The sequence below is a fragment of the Phascolarctos cinereus genome, unplaced genomic scaffold (genome assembly GCF_003287225.1).
Source record: "Phascolarctos cinereus isolate Bilbo 61053 unplaced genomic scaffold, phaCin_HiC Scaffold_9;HRSCAF=440, whole genome shotgun sequence".
In the NCBI taxonomy this organism is placed as follows: Eukaryota; Metazoa; Chordata; class Mammalia; order Diprotodontia; family Phascolarctidae; genus Phascolarctos; species Phascolarctos cinereus.
In genome coordinates this window covers 196,786,826-196,805,714 of record NW_027556402.1, presented here as the reverse complement: position 1 = coordinate 196,805,714, position 18,889 = coordinate 196,786,826, and the positions used below count along the sequence as shown (strand labels likewise).

Here is an 18,889-nt window from a genome sequence, read left to right as displayed (position 1 = left end):
AACCCCAAACCAACTCAGCATTCAGGCAACCTCGCACCAAATCACAGAAGGAAATGAAGCCAAACAATTCCTAACTTAAGACCTGAGAACAGGTTCCTTCTCCCCTGTTCCACCCTCAATCTAGACACTGAGGTGGCTGAGATAAGCAAGCCAAGGAAAACACTAAATACTATGAGTAAATTCTTTGGACTGAGAGGTGCATAGGGGCCGAGGAAGAGAGCAACTCCACAAACCCAAGTAAAGCCTGGAAGAGAAAAATAAGAAGTGTACTGGATGCAATGCTTACAAGAGTACCTGTAAGAGGTGAAACAAGAGACTGAAAATGGAACAGCTAAGGATGACATTAGCTAATGTCAAAGAAAATTGCTATCTCAGAACAGACGGTTAGAAACCTTAACCAAGAACTGAATTCTCTGAACTGATTAAACAACGAACTGAATATTTAACTATAAAAAAAGAACTGAATGTTAAAAGAAAAAGTATATACAGAAATGCAAGAATTATTAAAAAAAAACTAACCTAGAAAACAAGTCAAGGAGAGAAAAATCTAAGAATTTGGATAATCTGACAATCATGACCAAAAAATGCCAGGATATCATATTTTAAGAAATTACAAATAAAAACTGCCCAGAACTCTTAGAACTGGAAGGCAAAGTGAAAATAGAAAATTTAAAAAAAAATACTACAAGGAGCCAAAACTAAAGAGTTCAAGTACCAAGGAACCATGGTTAGGATCATATCAGTTTTGACAATGGCTATTATAAAGGAAGGAGAATTTGGAAGCTGATATTGCAAAAGATAAAGGCTTAGAGCCAAGCATCATGCATCTGGTAAAACCAAATAGAATCTTACAGGGGAAAAAAAATGGACTTTTAATTACATAGAGGATTTCCGAACATTCCTCATGAAAAAGACAGAACTGAGAGTCGAGAGACACACAGAAAGATATACACACATTTATTCAATTCAAAAAGAATACGTGGGGATGAATTGTTTACATACTAATAGAACAGTAAAAAACAAATGTCTTCTCAAAACTGAAATATTTTTAAGGGTTCTAGAGAAAAAGTAAAAATGAGAGATCCTGTGGATGGTTTTATTCTATTTAGATGATCTTAGCAGAAGGCAAAATGAAAGGGAGAGGCATTGTCTTAGTCAAGAAAGGAGGGGAAAGTGGATGAAATCACTATTAAGTAAAATTATGGTAGGTCAAAATACAAATTATGTAAACAAATGAAAATCTCATCAAATATATTCTAGCTATAGAAGAAAAAGAAATTGATGGAACTAAGCATAGGAAAAAAGGAAACAAAAATATTCCTTTTTGCAGATGATGAGATGATTTGCTTAGAAGATCCTAAAGAGTCAACTAAAAAAATTAATAACTTCATCAGTTTCAGGATATAAAATAAAATACATCTGCGTAAATGATCAGCATTCATGGATATTACTTACAAATTCCAGCGGGAAGAGCTAGAAAGAAAAACTCCCTTCCAAATAAGGATGAAGCTATAAAATACTTGGGAGTATATCTACCAAGATATATCCAAGAACTATATGAATCAAATTATAAAACACTATTTGCAGAAATAAAGACAGAGCTAAATAAAAGGAGAACCATCATGGGTTGGTTAAGTCAATATAATGAAAATTACAATAGTATCTAAATTAATTTATTTATTCAGTGCCACACCCAGCTACCAAAGGATTTTTTTTATAAAGCTAGAAAAATAATAAAGAAATTCATGTTAAGGACCAAAAGGATAAGAATCTCAAGTGTAATAATGAAAAAAAAGTAGAATAGCAGGTGGCCTAGCAGTACCAAATCTCCAACTATACAACAAAGTTGTAATCATTAAGATAAACTGGTGCTGTTTTAAAAACAGTTCAATTAGTGGAACAGATTAGGTACACAATATACAGAAGCAAAGAACACGGTAAGAGTTCAATAAACACAAAAACCTCAGCTAGAGGGTAAGAACTCACTATTTGCCAAAAACTGCAAAGAAGTTTGGCAGAATTTAGGTATAGACCAACACCTTACACTGGATGCCAAATGAATATGTGATATGGACATAAAAAGTGATGTCATAAGCAAATGAGAGAAGCAAGGAAGAAATTTCCTTTCAGAGCTATGCGAGGGGAAGAGTTCATGACCAAAGATGTCAAAGAAGATCACAGAAGGTAAAACAGACAATTCTGATTATGTACAATTGAAAAGTTTTTACACAAACAAATCTAACAAGTTAAAATCAGAAGGGAAACTTAACTGGGAAAGATCTTTGCAGCGAGTTTCTCTGAAAAGTTTCATTTTCAAGATATTATATACTACAGAGCCAGTTCAAATGCAGAAGACTAAGAGTCGCTCCCCTATCAAAGAAATTGCAGAAAGAAGGAAATAACATTGTCCCCACTATGTGACAGGCAATGTGCTAAGCACTTTCCAAATACTATCTCATTCAATCCTCACAAAACCCCTGCAAGGTATGTACTATTACTACCACCATTTTACAGTTGAAGAAACGGAGGCAAACAGAGGTTAAGTGACTTGCCCAGGGTCACAAAGCTAGTAAGTATCTGAAACCAGATTTGAACATGGGTCTTCCTGACTTCATGACTCATGAGAGATGCTTTAATTTGCATTTCTCCAATTATCAGAGATTTGGAATGTCTTTTTTCATATGGTTGGTGCTAGCTTGGATTTCTTCATTTGATAATTGCCTGCTCATGTCTTCTGAGACAGCTAGGTGGCAAATCAAGCAACTCTGAGGCTCTACCTCCCACCCATCAAAGATGGAAAAGATGAACAAAGAGGAAAATGACTAATATTGGTCAGGCGGTGGGAAAACAGGCACCTTAATGCACTGTTATTAGAGCTGTTAATTGGTGCGGTCATTCTTGGAGAGCAATTAGAAATTATGGCCCAAAGTTACAAAACTGTTCATACTCTTTGACTCAGCTGTACCATGACTATGTCTATACCCCAAAGATATCAAAGAGAGAGGAAAATGACCCATATAAATCAGGGTTGGGGAACCGATGGCCTCAAGGCCACATGTGGCCTTTTAGGTCCTTAGGTGTGGCCTTCTGAGTCCAAGTTTTAAAGAACAAATCACCTGTTGTGATGGCTGTAGAAATTATATAAATTCAAAGTATAATTTAGAAAATAAAACTGAAATGCCAACCTAGAAATTTCAAAATAATAACTTTAGTTTTTAACCTAATGAGGACTCAGAATTTTACTTATTGCCTCAAAGAAACTTACCTGGAGTACCTTTGTTGGGAGTTGCTATGTGAAGCACCCCAGCAAGGAAGTTAATAAGTTCAGGTACAAACCTCTGGGACAAAGATACATATTCCAGGAATAAGCAGCACACAAACAGTCCTTTAACAACATCCTGGAGCGACGTGACAGGGCACTAATAAAAGAGTATATTAAGAAGGTCTGAGCCACTATTTTAGATCTACAAACTGTCAGCAGTTTGATTAACTTATACAGTCAGCGTACAGGTCATTTATGAACCACCTTTGTAAAATTACAGAGAAAGCTTACAACTGCAGATCCTCAGTACATATTAACATGTGCCACCAGGGTACTTAAGTTTGCAATGAAAAACATAAGCCTTGTTTTAACTACCAAAGCCAACAGAGGGAAGCAAAACAAAACAAGATAACCCAGTTATTATCAACTTGAAATGACTTTTTTTTGAAGATTACCCTTTGTCCTGGCCTTTAATCTCTAGCTGCTAAATTTATCTTTTCTAATTTGCGTCACAGCACTGTTTGGAATACAGAGTTTCAAGGACTCAGCCTGAAAGCATTTATTATCCTGACGTCAGTTACGTGACCTAATATAATGGCTGTGGTCTCTTCAGGCTTTCACAGGCTAACTCCTGTTACAGGTGACTGCTCATAGCAGGTAGGAAGGATTCTTAACAGTTAATCGTGATGAGGACTGGGCAGTAAAACCTTGTTTATCAGAATATGAACTATGATGCTTTGATCAGCTTGGGCTGCCTTTTTTAAAAAAAGATATACGGCAAAAGTCTTAGATAAAAGTGAAACATTTCGTGACATACCTTAGTGAGGATCTGACTCATACACACCAGTGCAGGTGTTACTACTGGATGCCAGAAGTCAGAAGTTGGAAATAATATTCCAGTAATTTTCAAATAAATGAGCTGAAAAAGTTTATTATTAACAAAAGATCAGAAAAGTAGCAGAATAGTTTTTAAAAAGGACTCAGAATTGGAAATGCTGATTATAAATATATAGAAAAAACTGGCATAAAGCTGGCTAACATACACCTATAGGTCTAGTGTGACTTTCTACAAAGGTTTTATAATACATTTAGATACACTTCTTGTTAACTCAGAAAAAACACAGGAGTCCAGTTCCTAAGCGTTCCTTTGCCCTTACCCCCGTCCCCCTGGGTCCCTCCCGATGGCCAGTTATTTTAAAAGATGCAATCATTAATCTGGAAGATTCATAACCCAGGAAATCACTGACTAATTCCTATGTGCAGGGTGGGGTATGAAATCAGAAGGGCCAAAGCTGACATAAGACCAGTTAATTGTTCCATTGGATTAAATGGATGTGGAGTCACAAAACTGAGAGTCTGATGGCCAGCCTGGAAACAGCCTGGGCAAATCACCTCATCGTGAACTTGAGTTTCCTCCTCCCTAAAATTGGGCCAGTAACACATCCGGTTTTTTTTTTTTTAATGAGGCAATGGGTTTAAGTGACTTGCCCAGGGTCACATAGCTAGTGAGTGCTATGTGTCTGAGAACGCATTTGAACTCAGGTCCTCCTGACTCCAAGGCCGGTGCTCTATCCACTGCGCCACCTAACTGCCCCCGCTAATAATACTTCTGCTGCCTCCCTCACAGGGCTGTTGAAAGGAAAGGGCTACAGAAATCTGGTAAGTTCAGCAGACATGCTGGTCAATTATCAAAAAATTCTTTTTGTCTTTTCCAGGGACAGTGTATCTATCATTAGCATTGTAAGAGATACTAACAACATTCAATGGAAAAAGAAGCCTCTTTTCCCTGCTTCAATATGGCAGAGAATATATTTCTGATGACTGCAGCAACAAGCTGGTGGCCAAGATGGCATGTCCTAGCCGATGGCTGCTGCTGCTGACACCCTGAGGTCTCCTGCAGACTGCTAGGCACTGCTCTTTTTCCACCGTTTGCAATGACATCGCCTGGCCTAGAGATCCCATTTTTAAAATTCCAGAATTGCATACTATATTACACAGTTCCAAGAGCAGTCAAAAGGCACTCCTGAATACCCCAAATTAGACTTGCTCTGCTTAGCCTAAAAGAACAGAACTAGGATCAAACGATAACATTACAGGGAAACCAATATTGGTTCAAGCTCTGGGAAAACTTCTTACCAACTGGGGCTAGTGTCACCCCTGACCCGGAAGTGTTCAGGGCCAGCTGGGTAGTCACTTTCTGGTTAGGATGTAGGTAGGGAGGCAGGATTATATGGGTATTAACAGCTGGACTACCTGACCACTGAATTATTTTCCAGCTCTCCAATTCTTTAATTCTCTCTACCTAAGGGCTAGATCTGCAGAAGGACACTTCCACTCCCTTCCTTTTCTTCTAACACCTTTTTTTGTATACTCATCTCTCTACTTTTTTTTTTTGGTTCGGCAATGGGGTTAAGTGACTTGACACACAAGCTAGTAAGTGTTATGTGTCTGAGGCTGCATTTGAACTCAGTTCCTCCTGACTCCAAGGCCAGAGCTCTATCCTCTGTGCCACCTAGCTGCCCCTTATCTCTCTACTTTTAAAAAGAATCTAGAAGTAGGATGATTTCCCCCTTTACTTAAGATTGAAGTAAGGAGAATTGTTATTGATCATTGTCACCTTTTAGCAAAGGCTAGGGTTAACAATTTATCCAAAACAACTGGTTCTTGAGGAGCATCTCCATGGGCTTGTGATTAGTAAATCAGATACCTAAAGAGCCTGATAAACAGGCCCAGACTTTAAAATGGAATAAAAGCGCCTCCACTCCTACCTGCGGCATGTCAGACTCATCCCTTGCTTGTGATCCCCAACAGTTATGGAAGTGCCACACTGCTGTGGCTGTGCCTCACTGTAACCTTAACATTCTTCTTCTGGCTCTCTACCTGTGTTTATTGAGTCTGTTCACTAAGTACCTCTAGTGTTTGGTCTTCCCTGAGCAGAGCGGCCTCATGGAACAAGGCCTGAAACTGAAGCCAGAAGACAGGGGCTACATCTTGCCAAGCTACTTCTTAGATGGATGACCTAGGGCAAGTTCTTGTCAAGTTACCTCCTCTATAAAAGGAAGGAAAATCCAACTAGGTGACTTCTAAAGTCCTTATATTCTGCGATTCTGTGGCCAAATGCTTGGACAATGGCTTAATTTTACATAAATCCTCAAGGTTAGTGGGGCTTAGGGTAGGTAATGATTTTAATATGTATTATATTCTAGTATGTTGTTTTCCTGAGACAATTTATATATACATACATATATATATATATATATATATATATATATATATATGTATATGTATACACACACACACACACACACACACACACACACACACACACACACACACACACACATATGGTTATTTGGCTTCAGGTGCGAACAAGCTATAAAACCTAATTTCTGACCTTACCTTTGTAGTACTCCAAGAAATCTCATGAAATCCTTTAAAAAAAAAACTCCACCATAGCTTACATTTTATTTAACTTACAAAATAAATACATGCTATACAACATACTGAAATATTGAGGACCGAGATAGGGGCACTGTAAAATTATGTCAAAGATAAGGCTTCAACCCCCAAGAAGGTGGGGAACCACAGGATTAGAATGACCTCCTAACAGTATAGGAAGTGATCAATATGATCAATAATTACTAACTGGTCTGACCTACCTAACAAAAGCATGTGTTTTCCCCCTCCAATTTGTCAGGGAACAAGCTAGTACCAATATGCGTTCGAGTGGCCATTAAACACAAGAGCTTTTTATCCATAAAAGCCATGTGAGTCTAAGGTGCACTGTATACAACTATATCAAGAGGATAGTCATTAAAAGTGGTTCAGATATTCCTGATAGTGCTACTACTGAGAAAAAGAGACCAATATATGTTTTTGACCATTAGTAAAATAAGTTAATTTGGGCTTAAGGGAGATGATGTGGTCTCAAAGGAAAAACACTGAACTTGGAGTAAGAAAATTTGGGAGTTTTGAGTGCAGGCATCAACAACACTAAGTAACAAGTCTCTCTAAACCTCCTTAGTAACATGGAGATATTAATGCATGCTGCTTAACTTCTCCTCCTGCTTATTACCCTACTCTGATGCCCCGTCAGCGTGTAGTGGTGACCTTGGAAGAGAATATCCTAAGCTGGGATGGGTCAGAGAATAGGCCTAGTGGAAGACATGGCCACAAAGATGAGGCTCCCCCAGAGCTGCTGAAGGAAAGCACTTGACAAACTTTGATTTTGGTCAGGGTCTTGGATTCCACTAGTATGGGGATCTCCCTGATGGTGCTACAGAATTAAATGATCATTATCATAATGAGTTGTTTTAATTCTATTTGGCATCAAAATTAAAACAAGGTTCTACTGATTTTGAATCAAATTGAAGCTTCTTTTTTATTAAAAACATTTTAGTTAATTGTTTGTACATGAAAAAGTCTTCCAGGTCTTATTCTACTCCATTTTTCAGATTATTCAAGAAGCCCTGGGGACTACACAAACCTTAGAAGTAATGCTGTATTGTATTCTAATAATTAGCCTTTTCATGAAATGTAGAATAGAACTTAATGTCTAAACTGTTGTACATTGTGGGAAAAGTAACCAATTTTTAGCCAACAGAACATGTTACTTACCACGTCCAATCCCGGAAATGCTGCACGGCCTTTTATTTCAATCATTTCTTCCATCTCATGTACAACATCTCTGAGGACAAATTTAACAGAGCTGCTTGCAAATTCAGGAAACATCTGGCAAAGATTGTACAACTGCCTGTTAACCAGAAATACAAGTCATCATTCGACTACACCAGATAGTAAAACCAAGAGAAGAAAAAAAATAACCCAACCAGAAAACCACCTCATTGCGACACCAATACAGAGAGCTACCTGTAAGTTCTCACTGACTGGATTCAACACTGGACTCTTGTTAATAGTTAGAACTGGAAGATCTTGGCCAAAATCATATTCTGCTAGGTTTCTGGGTGATCAAGACCATAGCTTTTCTAGTAGACCTGTGCTCTAGTTTAGACTTGGCCACTAATTTCACTATATGACTTGTGGGTAAATTATTTTCCCTCTCTGGACAGTGGCTTCTTCCTTTATAAAATAAAAAGGTTGGATCAGATGCTCCCTAAGGTCCCTTTCTTGGTCTAACAGACTTTAAACATTTAAGGGGCACAGACAGCCCTTTACATCTGTGGCCACACAAAACCTTAGTCCAGGGGTGGGAAACCTGTGGCCTTAAGGCCACATGTGGCCTTCTAGGTCCTTGGGTGTGGCCTTTTGACTGAGTCCAAGTTTTACAGAACAAATCCTTTTATTAAAGGGATTTGTTCTGTGAAGTTTGGATTCAGTCAAAGGGCTGTACTTGAGGGCCTAGAGGGCTACGCCTGTGCTCGTCCTTTTATAAAATCCAGGATGCATTTTTGATGATTCTAAAGATGACAAAAATTCTCAGAGTCTATCTTAGTCAATGTAATACCATGTTTTACTTACACAACTAACTTGTCAATAGTTTTCAGATCTGGTGGAGCCTTAGTGGCCAAATCCCCAATGTACTCCAAGAGGAAGCCAAATAATTTCTGTAAGGACACCAACAAGAAAATGATATACTGATATTAAAAGGAAAATAATTCTCATCCAGTTTGAATACTATCAGTACCCAGGATTTCTACCTAAAAACATGTGGAAAGACATCAAGGGACTAGATCATTTGCAATTTCAAGGTTCACTGATGAAATTAACAGCGGTATATTTAGGGAAATCAAAATCCTCAGAGGGAAAGTGACTTGACCAATGTCATACATCCCAGATTTCCTCACTCCTGGGAGTAGTTGCCGGAATGTATCAAAGTAATGGAAGAGGGAATACAAGAGGAGCTGCAGGCAGGATGGAATATGTAGCAAAAGAACTGAGGACCACCAAGGATGGAAAAAAAAGCCAGACTAGACTGTCACCTGTCAACAATACCTTCTCTTCCCTCCTCCCCATTTCATCTCTGTTGCTCTCTCTTCCCTTTCTCTTATTTACTCTTCCCTTAAAGTCACCAAGTCAGAGAATATAATCAGTATCCTAAAGACAGACATCATTTAGTCTAACCACCCCATTTTACAGAGCTGACAGATGAGGTCAGAGAGGGGAAGGGCTTGCTCAAGGTTGCAGAGCCAACTGGTAGCAGAGATATGGTTCTGGTAGCCTGGGGCCCTGCCTGGGACACTTTCTACTGCTTTGATCGAATTCTCCCCTTCTGCCTACCCAACAGACGGTACTGAAAGCAAGGCTTAAACAACAGAATGGTCACCACGTATTTATCGAGCACCCTTGCCTCACATTAGGTTGTCAAGATACAGAAATACAGACACACAGATATAAAGAATGAAGATTAGACAAAGGCTCTGCCCTTCAGAAACTAACAATCTAAGAAGATGAGACCAACACAAATAAAACAGTTTTGAACAATGCACGACAGTATGCGTAAGTGCTAAATTTTGTGGTACAGAACAAGCGATACAGGAATCTGCAGCAGATTGAGGGAGACCTGTCCATAAATCACAACTGGCTGCTTTAGATTGTTGCTGCTGGAGGATTTTTCTTGTCTGGCCTTACATGCTTCTGATCACTAAAGTGAAAACTCTTTTTGGTAAGAGTCACATCTTTGATGACATCTATTTCAGTCTGGATTCTGTCATGGAATTAGCTGTTTCATGCTGGGCAAGGTGTCATCTTCAGTTTCCTCCTCTATAGGATGGAGATAATAATGATACCACCTGTCCTAACTCACAGGGTAGTCATTGAAGATATAAATGACAAAACTAATGTGAAAGCAGTTTGGAAAAAAAACATGCTGGACCACGTCTGGCTCTCTAACAAGTCTCATAATTTCCTACCTCTCTGTCTTTGCTCATGCTGTCCACCCACCAGAAAGGTTCTTTCCCGTACAATGCCTGCCAAAACCCTGCTCCTCCTCTAAGGCCCACCTTAGATGCTGCCTAACCCAATTCTCCCCAGCCCCAATATGGAGGTGATTTCCTTTTTTCCTTCTGAATCACCATGTCTCTGATGTGTATGTATCTGGTGTCACTAACCATACTCTGTCTTTTATAAGTGTTGGTGTACTTATCTTAAACCCACTGTACCGTAATTAACTCAAGGGCAGGAATTGTACCTGTATATTGCCTGCAGCATTTAGCTCAGTGTCCTACACACAATGAACGCACATTTTATAGCTGGTTGCCATGAGTGGTTTGAGTAGAACACGGACTATGACATAATAATAACAAAATGAGACATTTACATGGTGGTTTAATATTTATAACTGGAGGACTTGAGCCTCATGACAACCCTGAGATGCAGGGACAACAGGTATGATTATCTCCATTTTATAAGATAAAAAAACATCAAGGCTAAGAGGCTGAGTGATTTGCCTCAGGTCTGGAGTTGAGAACTGAACCTAGCTCTCATTAGACTCAGAGTCAAAGTGATGACAGTGAGGACAAAGTGATGGGTTCAAACTGTATAGGTTCCAGTTCACAGAATTTAGATTAGAATTCAAAGGGACCTTAAAAGTCACCACATCATTTGGCAAAAAAGGAAACTGAGGCCCAACAAAGTTAAGTGACTTACCCAAGGTCACCCAGGTTAATAAGTCATAGAACCAAGTATTTGAACCAAGATCCTCTAACTCCAAATCCATTCTATCATTCTGAGTTAATTTTAAGTGAAATTCTGAAGTTCATTAGCTGGTTAGATCAGCACGGCTGGAGCAGAGGGTATACTGTGAGAAAGAGTGAAAGGAAAACTGGACAGGGCCAGACTGTGGAGGGTCCTAAAAACTGGGCTGAGAAATTTGGATTTGATCTGATGACAATGAAGAATCCTGAGCAAGAGCTAACATGCTAGAAGCAATTTAGAAATGCAACTGTGCATATGCTACCTTAGAGAGAGAGAGTCTAGAGACCAGAAGACCATTTAATAATTCAGAAATAAGGGCTGTGGAACTTGAAAGGACAAGAAGAGGACGAGTGTGAGAAAGAACTAGAAGGGAGAATAAACAGGACCTTAGTGATTAACTGGATACAGAAGAAGAAAGAGTCAAAAACGAGCAGTGCTTGAGTAAACTGTAGAATCTGAGCCCATATGGGAATTAAAACACGATCAGCATGTCCCCCAGCTCTGAGTTGTGCATGCGCTCAGCACTTAACCAGTCTTTACTGACAGTGATCCTGGCAGTGTGGAAATGTCTGCCCACTTTGTGTTACAGCAGCACTCTAGACAACAGCAGTCCTGTAAACAGACTTAAGCTAGGAACACAGCCCTTCAGAGTCCTCCAACTCCAAACACGTAGACATACCTCTAATTTTGCTTTGTTTCCCACAGCAAGACTTGGATGGTTGCATTTCTGAATTCTCTCGACCACCACAAGCTGCTGTTCTGTTGTTTTTCCTGAGAGTAAAGACTTAAGCTCCTCATAGGAATCAGGAGCTATAAAAAAATAACCAAAAATATTTCATAAACAGTATATCCAAAAAGCAAATGAAAACACTTTGTTCCTGAAGAATAATCATGCCCATTACAGTGAAAATTTAATTTCCTTTAAAAACAGTGTGGTACAGTAGAGAACATACTGGCTCTGGAATTAAGAAACTCAGCTGTTCAAATATGGCTTCTGATTCTTACTACCTGTGCGTATGACAGCAAGAAGTCACTTACTCTTCCTGAGACTTGGTGTCCTCATCTATAAAATGAGGGGCTTAGTCTTAGCACCTGAGGCCCCTTCTAGCTCTAGATTTGTGATTCTAAGAAGTTATTTCCTTTGGCAGATCCTAAATATAAAAGGATAAATATATTTAATGTTTGCTGCTTGTTTATACTGAGGAAATCCTGAAGCTTATTTTAATTTCATACTGAATTTTATAGGCTCAAAAATCTTATCAAAGGAATGATTACCCAAAATCTCATTAAAGGAATAACCCCACAATATTTTTCCATGGAGAATCATCTTAAAAGTTCAAAAAGGAGGCTGAGCTAAAGTTCAGAGGACCACGGTACTGAGAAATGGAAGGAACTTTAGAGATTGCCTAATTCAGCTCCCTGATTTTACAGATGAGGACATAGAAGGCACCGGATACACAAAGGTGGTAAGAAGACAGATTCAGAACTAGGCTGTCTGATGACACCCAACAAAGTTCTCTTCCCACCACACCATTCCATCCCTGTGCCCTGAACCCCAATACTGACTGAGAGGACCAGTTTAGTTTAGAGTAGAATTGGAAATGCATTGTAATTAGTGAGGACCCAAGTCTTGATGGAGCAGAAGGTACAAAACAGGACGTGGTCAGCTCTCAGGCTGGATGCAGAGGAGGAGCCAGAATGTGGATGGTGCCAAATGTCAAACTGAGGAGTTTGGGTTTGATCCCATAGGGAATGGGGAGGCACCACCAAGTTTCTGAATGATGACAGATATCATCATGACAGAGGAAAGGCCCTAACCCAAAGTGCATGTAAAAGTCCTTACTTCTGAAAACCTTTTGGTCTGGACTTAGGATATCACTGACACAGGTAGCTACCAGTGAGCAATCTCCCTTTACCAAAGCAGACTGGAAGCTGCTCTCCAACTTAATGCCTGGGTCACTGAAAAGTTAGCTGACTTGCCCAGGGTTACACGGTCAATTTATGGCAGAGGCAGGACTGGACTTTTCGACTATAAGGCCACATCTCTAACCATCACGCCACGTTGCCTCTCTCTGAAAACCTTCCTAAGACAGTATTGCTTCAATCTCCTCTACATCTTGTTTCTCTCAACGCTGGCCTCTTGTATTTCACTGATTCCCGTTTTCCATTCCTCAACCACAATAAATGCTATTTATTGTAGATGAGCCATCACATGGAAGCAGTGAAGGACAGACAGCATGATCAGAGACAGAGAGTCCCTGTTTTACTGGGCCAAAGCACAGTGTGGATTAGCAAAAAAACATGTAGGTGACATCACCAGGGAGTTCTGTGAGGTGAGACAAGGAGGCAGTACAAACAGTGACTGAGTCATGTACCACCTAAGAGGCACTTTTTATCTGCACATTTACAGCACAGGTCTAAAAGGAGAAGCCTTTTCCATGGAAAAGCCCATCAAGTAGGATCCATTTTCCAAGGCTGTTCACTGAGATAAAGTGGTAGTTTGCTTGGACAAAGCCTCTTTACTAACAAACTTATTCCACATACCACAAAAACTGTTTCTGCTTAACAACATTAATTAGGAAATGACTGTGGAAGGTCTCATACAAGAAGAGGCTGATTTGCACTGGCTTAGCAACTTGGCCTATTCATAGTGCCCTACAGTCATACAGGAAAACGACTTAAATTCCAGGATTTCTGTACCACTGACTACACCCCAATAGCCCAAAGCCCCTATGATGGTAGGAATTACTCCATGTTCTCACCCAGAGACACTGATCACCAATATAACAGGGTTGATTAATTGGGTAAATGCTAACCTAGCTAAATTCTCCCAAGAGGTACCCAGAAGAGGTACGAGGGTACTGACATAAAAACCAAAGGAAAAACTATGTGATTTCCTTTGTGATTTGATTTTTTTTCCCTTACAGATATAGAAGGTGAAGTGTAGAGAGCTTTTTTGAGTCATCTAAGATACTAGAAAAACCCAGGTGTTTGCCTACCAGCAAACGTGTACGGGAGTTCAGATCTAGCAGCTTCCATCCTTGCTTTTTGGTTAGCATCACTTGGTTTTTTTTCAGGTGCCTGGAGTTGCTTTTTCTTCTGATTCTCACGCACAATGTCTTCTTCCTCACTGTCCACATCAGATTCAAGATCGGAGTGACTGTCTGGGGCATCACTTTCTTCTGAATCCCCAGTATCTGACTCTTTATCTCCCTCCCTTTCACTGTCTTCTTCACTGCCTTCCTGGGCTTGTTCCTCCTCATTAGGGTCATCCATTTCTTGATTTATCTTCCCATCCTTATAACAGAAAAAAAAAATCAGTCATTTATAGGATAACCAGTAGGCACAATAGTTAAGACAAAATGTTTGAGATAAAAGAGTAAAGATGGAAGTGAGCATAATGTAACCTCACCAGGGCACAATTAAAGCAGGGTCTAAGGACTATCTGCAGCTACTACCAAGAGTCAGGCAGAACAATACTAGCTTTGCTTCCAGACTCTCCTTTACAGCCTTTTCTTTTGTCCACACGATCCAGTACAGAAATCTGGTTTGGTCTTTAAAGTCTTTTGTAACCTGGCCTCTCCCGATCTCTCTAGTCTCCTTACATCTCTCTCTACTCCAATGCTCCAAGAGGTAACACTGGCCTCTGGGCTGATTCTTGCACAAGTCACCTCACTACCCTCCACATCCCCCAAACTCTGCCTTTCTTTGCATCCCTAGTGCTTAGCACGGTGTCAAGCACATAGTAAGTGCTTAAAAAGGGCTTGCTGACTTGACTTGACCTCATGTGCTAGGTTGTGAGGGAGACATGGATGATCAAGGCAGAGGGAAGGAGCTGGCAGTCAGCTATGTGCCAAGTTCATCAGCTTCCCTGCTCTAAGGCTGCGTGAGCAGAGGCATGATGTCTACAACAAGGGAGTTTACGGTCTTTCTGTTCTCCACCCTGGTCAGACCACATGTGGAATATGGTGTTCAGTTCTGAGGGCCCCACTTCATAGGAATGCTGACAAGCAGCAATGTGACAAGAGCCCAGCAGCCAGGATGGAAAGGGGATCTGAAAACATTCGATGAGGACTGGTGGGAATGTTTAGCCTTGGGAAGAAAGGTCTTAGGGGGAACATGATCCCTCTTTTAAAATATTTTAAGGGTTGTCATATGGAAGATGATGAAATTTAACCTGCTTTGCCCCTGATGAGAGAACTAAGACCAAGGAGTAGACAGAACAAGGGGATAAATTTCAATTCACTAGAAGGACAAACTTGCTTTTAACAGATGGGGTTAAAAAATAAAAATCAAACTGTGAGCAGGAAGAATTCATCTCTGGAGATGTTTGGGCGGAGCGTGATTGTTTGTGAGGCATGTTGGAGAGGGAATTTATGCTTTGGGAAAAAGCGGGAATCCATGATCTTGGACATTTCTTCTAATACTAAAAGTCTATGATTCAAAGGCCCCTTCCTGGCTGTTTCAAGGTGAACACATTTCAGAATTGTGGCAAATGTTAGACTATAAGGGCCTTGCAGGAAGTAACTTTACTTTAAACTCCAGTGCTTAAGGGGGATCAGGCAATTAATAATCGATGAAGTGAATTATAGCTATTCAACTTGACATTTAAAACTCAAGCCATGCTAGCTACCTAAACTATGAGTACTACTGTATTAAAACAGGTTTACAGATAAACCACTCACCTGTGATAAGGAACAGCTGAAGTGAACAAATGAACAGTAAATAATGCTGATCTCACTGATTTTACTATCTGTGAACCTTCTCCAGGGAGGTGAGGCAGATAGGTATTATTACCATCTTCTCAATAATGTTCTGACATTTGATTATATCAGTAAACATCTAGACATAGCACTATGTAGAACCTGCCTTTTTAAAGAAAAAATGAATAGCTTCCTTCAAAAGAGTACACCATTAAGATAAATTCACTAGACAACACTATTACTTGAAAAGTGATTTTTAAATAACTTGGGACACTGAAAACCCTAAGTTCTTACTTTGTAAGAAAGTAGACGCCGATCATCTTTATCTAGAACAAAGCCATCATTTAAATCATCTGCTGACATGTGCTTTGGTTTCTTAACATTTTCATCTTCTTCCTTTCCAAGCATCCGGCGAAGTCTATCAGCCTGTCCCGAACAAGAACGATAACAATAAAAAATGTTTCCATGTTGGCAGGTAAGACAAGACACAAAACTTCGGCACCTTGCTGTCAACACTAACTTGCTGAGTTAATGATTAAGAATGTTTTGCTATGTTCTGGGTGACTCACTGTACTACCAGAGGTGGTAAAAGACACTGGAGCATTTACACTGTGCACTCCCCAATCTGAATTTCCTTGTTCTGTGGATTCATGTCAGATTTTGAATGCTTTATAAATGTTTTCTACTTAGGTTTCTTCAATAAAACTAACAAATACATTACAAGTCTTATATGATTTTAGAGCATATCCTATTTACCAAAGAAAATGGTTTTCTTTGCAGTTGAAGGCCTTACATCTTTAGTCATAGCAGAAACATTTTTATAGTCACAAAACCCCCCCAATATTTATTCTTACAGTCTTTCCAGTCAAATAAAGCCATTTCTTATTGGAGATATATACACGTATGTATGTATATATACATACACACACATCCTAGGGACAGAGATATTTCACCAGTTACTCTTTGTACACAAAGTAACAAGTGCATGAAATAAAATCTCTCAAAAAGAACTCTTCTAAATATGCTAAATGATGCCACTGATAGGATACAATGTATATTTTCAGTCTGTGAATTAATACCACTTAATAATACTAGGCCAAGATGAAATTACTGGATAACAGAAGATATCTGGAGGCTGAATTTTCAGGCTGTAGCATTTTCTTTAAACACCTCTTTTGGGTATGAAAGGGAAATGGAAACAGTCTTACACGATAAACTGAAGCACTTCCATCACTTCTTGCTGCTGTTCAGCCTTTTTTGACTCAAGAAGACCAGCACCATTAGTTCTAAGGCTACAACAGGAAAGAAGCAACTGGGTTTGAGGTACCTCTAGCTTCTTGAGTCGTGCTTGCTCCTCTTCAGCCAGCTCCTCCTCAGTTTTCATCCTGTCTGAGGGCTGCGCCTTCATTTCAAATCCCAGCTCCCGGACCATTATGTCATATGCATCAGGCTAAGGGAAAACAAGTCCTTTCAGTTAGAAGTGCTTTGTCTTTCAGAGACCTCTGCCAACAGAGGTCTGGCAACAGTTAGCAATGGCTAGGTCTGGAAACAGCCAAGCCACATCTAACTCTCTTCTGCCAGAAGAAAAACTATCGTAATACTACTTACAGATTAAAGAGATCAATGAAAAAGAAGGTCTTGGAAGATTAGAAAATCTCTCTCAAAACATGTGGATTAGCAAAAATAGTGTTCACTCAAAAATAAAAATATTTACGCATTAAATTAATAAAAACAGAATTTTTCTAGGGCTGGAGGGGACCTTTCATGCTATTGTATGTTTACTGTATGGGAAATCTGTTAAAATGTCAGGAATGATAAGGTTGGCTCAAAACACCTAACTTGCTGAGAAAGAATTACGGAGAGTCAGATGAAATCAAAAAGTCTGGGCAAATGAGAGCTGTTTTCCAAAGAGTAGCTACTCAATTTAAGAGAGTGTTTTTAACTAACTGGGAGTGAAAAAAAAAAAGAGTACTTAGGAATCAACTGGATAAATAATAAAATAAATGTATTTGAGAAAGAATTTATTTGTCTATTAGAAAGGACAGAAGACTATTTGAAAAAAAAAATTAACACTGAAACTTCTCCTAAGTCTAGAAACTAGGCCATTTGGGGGAAGGGTAAAATATACCCATCTGAAAGGTCTGTTAATATTGAAAGTAATTTAGATTCCCCTCACACTGGCAAGACGTCAATAGGGTAATTTTTTTAAATGGACAATCTAGAACCCAAGACAAAAGATTAAAGCCAAAAGGAACTATATGTGGATGCCCTGGTGCCTTTCCCATCTTATTTCATACTTCTTCCTTTCAGGTATGTTAAGTTCTAGTCAGAATGGACCATTCCTTGTCCCCTCTACATTTCCAGGGCTCTTTCTCACATTGGTGCCTTGGTTTCTGCCATTCCTTAGGCATGGAATGGCTTCCTCACTCTGCCTATTGAAATCCTATGATTCTTCAAGCCCCAGTTCAAATGTTGCTGTCTCCATGAATCCTCTCCTACCCCTCAAGTTGGAAATGCGCATTCCACCTTAGATCTTACACAGCCCATTGTAGATTTTCTACACTCTTACCACATTCCATTCTGTGTCAGCAACCTCATGTTTGTGCATATCTCACGGGCCCTGTAAGTCTCTAAGTTCCTCGAGGGCAAGGACCACGTCCTACTTTGTACATAGGAGGTCCTTAATAATTGGTGGTGGAATGAATGACTATTGAATAAAAGAAAAAGGGCCAGCACAGACTTGATGGCCTTAAAGACTCTGCCCTGGCTGAAATAATTAGAAGACATTCAGTTCAGTATTTAGTTAAATGGTTTGGCTCTTACCTTAGGTTTCTCTTCTTTATTCTTTTTTTCCAATTTGGAGGTTTTGTGAGATAGCAGAAACTGGATTTCCTTCCAATCACTGTCCAATTTCTCAGTGAGTTCAAGGGCATTTTCTCGTTGAGTCTGTCTCTCACGCTAGGGAAAAAAAAAACAAATCTCCTTAAATCATTAGTATTCTCTTCAGACTAAATATTCTAGTTTTTAGCAAAAAAAGAAGCAACCACATAGTCCAAAGCCAACATATGACAATACAAACAGAAACAGCACAAGTTGATGTTTATTTCTAAAAGATAAAAATTAATAGATTTTTAAAAATCCATTATCTTACTACCTATGATTCGTTAACAAAATTATCTAAAATGCTACACCTTTGCTTATGAAAATGATACACTTCCAGTAAGGTCCCTTCAACACACCCCCTCCTCTGCTGTTAAATTTCCCATTATCT

At 39.4% G+C, this 18,889-nt stretch overlaps 1 protein-coding gene across 1 annotated transcript in view; it reads right to left on the bottom strand.

The window, feature by feature from the left end:
• NOP14 (NOP14 nucleolar protein) overlaps positions 1 to 18,889 on the bottom strand; it is a 60,813-nt gene that overhangs the window by 10,131 nt on the left and 31,793 nt on the right. Inside the window, exons 5-13 of the mRNA XM_020992166.1 lie at positions 18,442 to 18,576; positions 16,946 to 17,068; positions 15,913 to 16,044; positions 13,915 to 14,212; positions 11,595 to 11,725; positions 8,741 to 8,826; positions 7,880 to 8,015; positions 4,080 to 4,181; positions 3,266 to 3,419 (exon numbers count right to left, since the gene is read on the bottom strand). Coding sequence (XP_020847825.1) covers positions 3,266 to 3,419; positions 4,080 to 4,181; positions 7,880 to 8,015; positions 8,741 to 8,826; positions 11,595 to 11,725; positions 13,915 to 14,212; positions 15,913 to 16,044; positions 16,946 to 17,068; positions 18,442 to 18,576 — 1,297 coding nt within the window. The remainder of the gene's footprint in view (positions 1 to 3,265; positions 3,420 to 4,079; positions 4,182 to 7,879; positions 8,016 to 8,740; positions 8,827 to 11,594; positions 11,726 to 13,914; positions 14,213 to 15,912; positions 16,045 to 16,945; positions 17,069 to 18,441; positions 18,577 to 18,889) is intronic.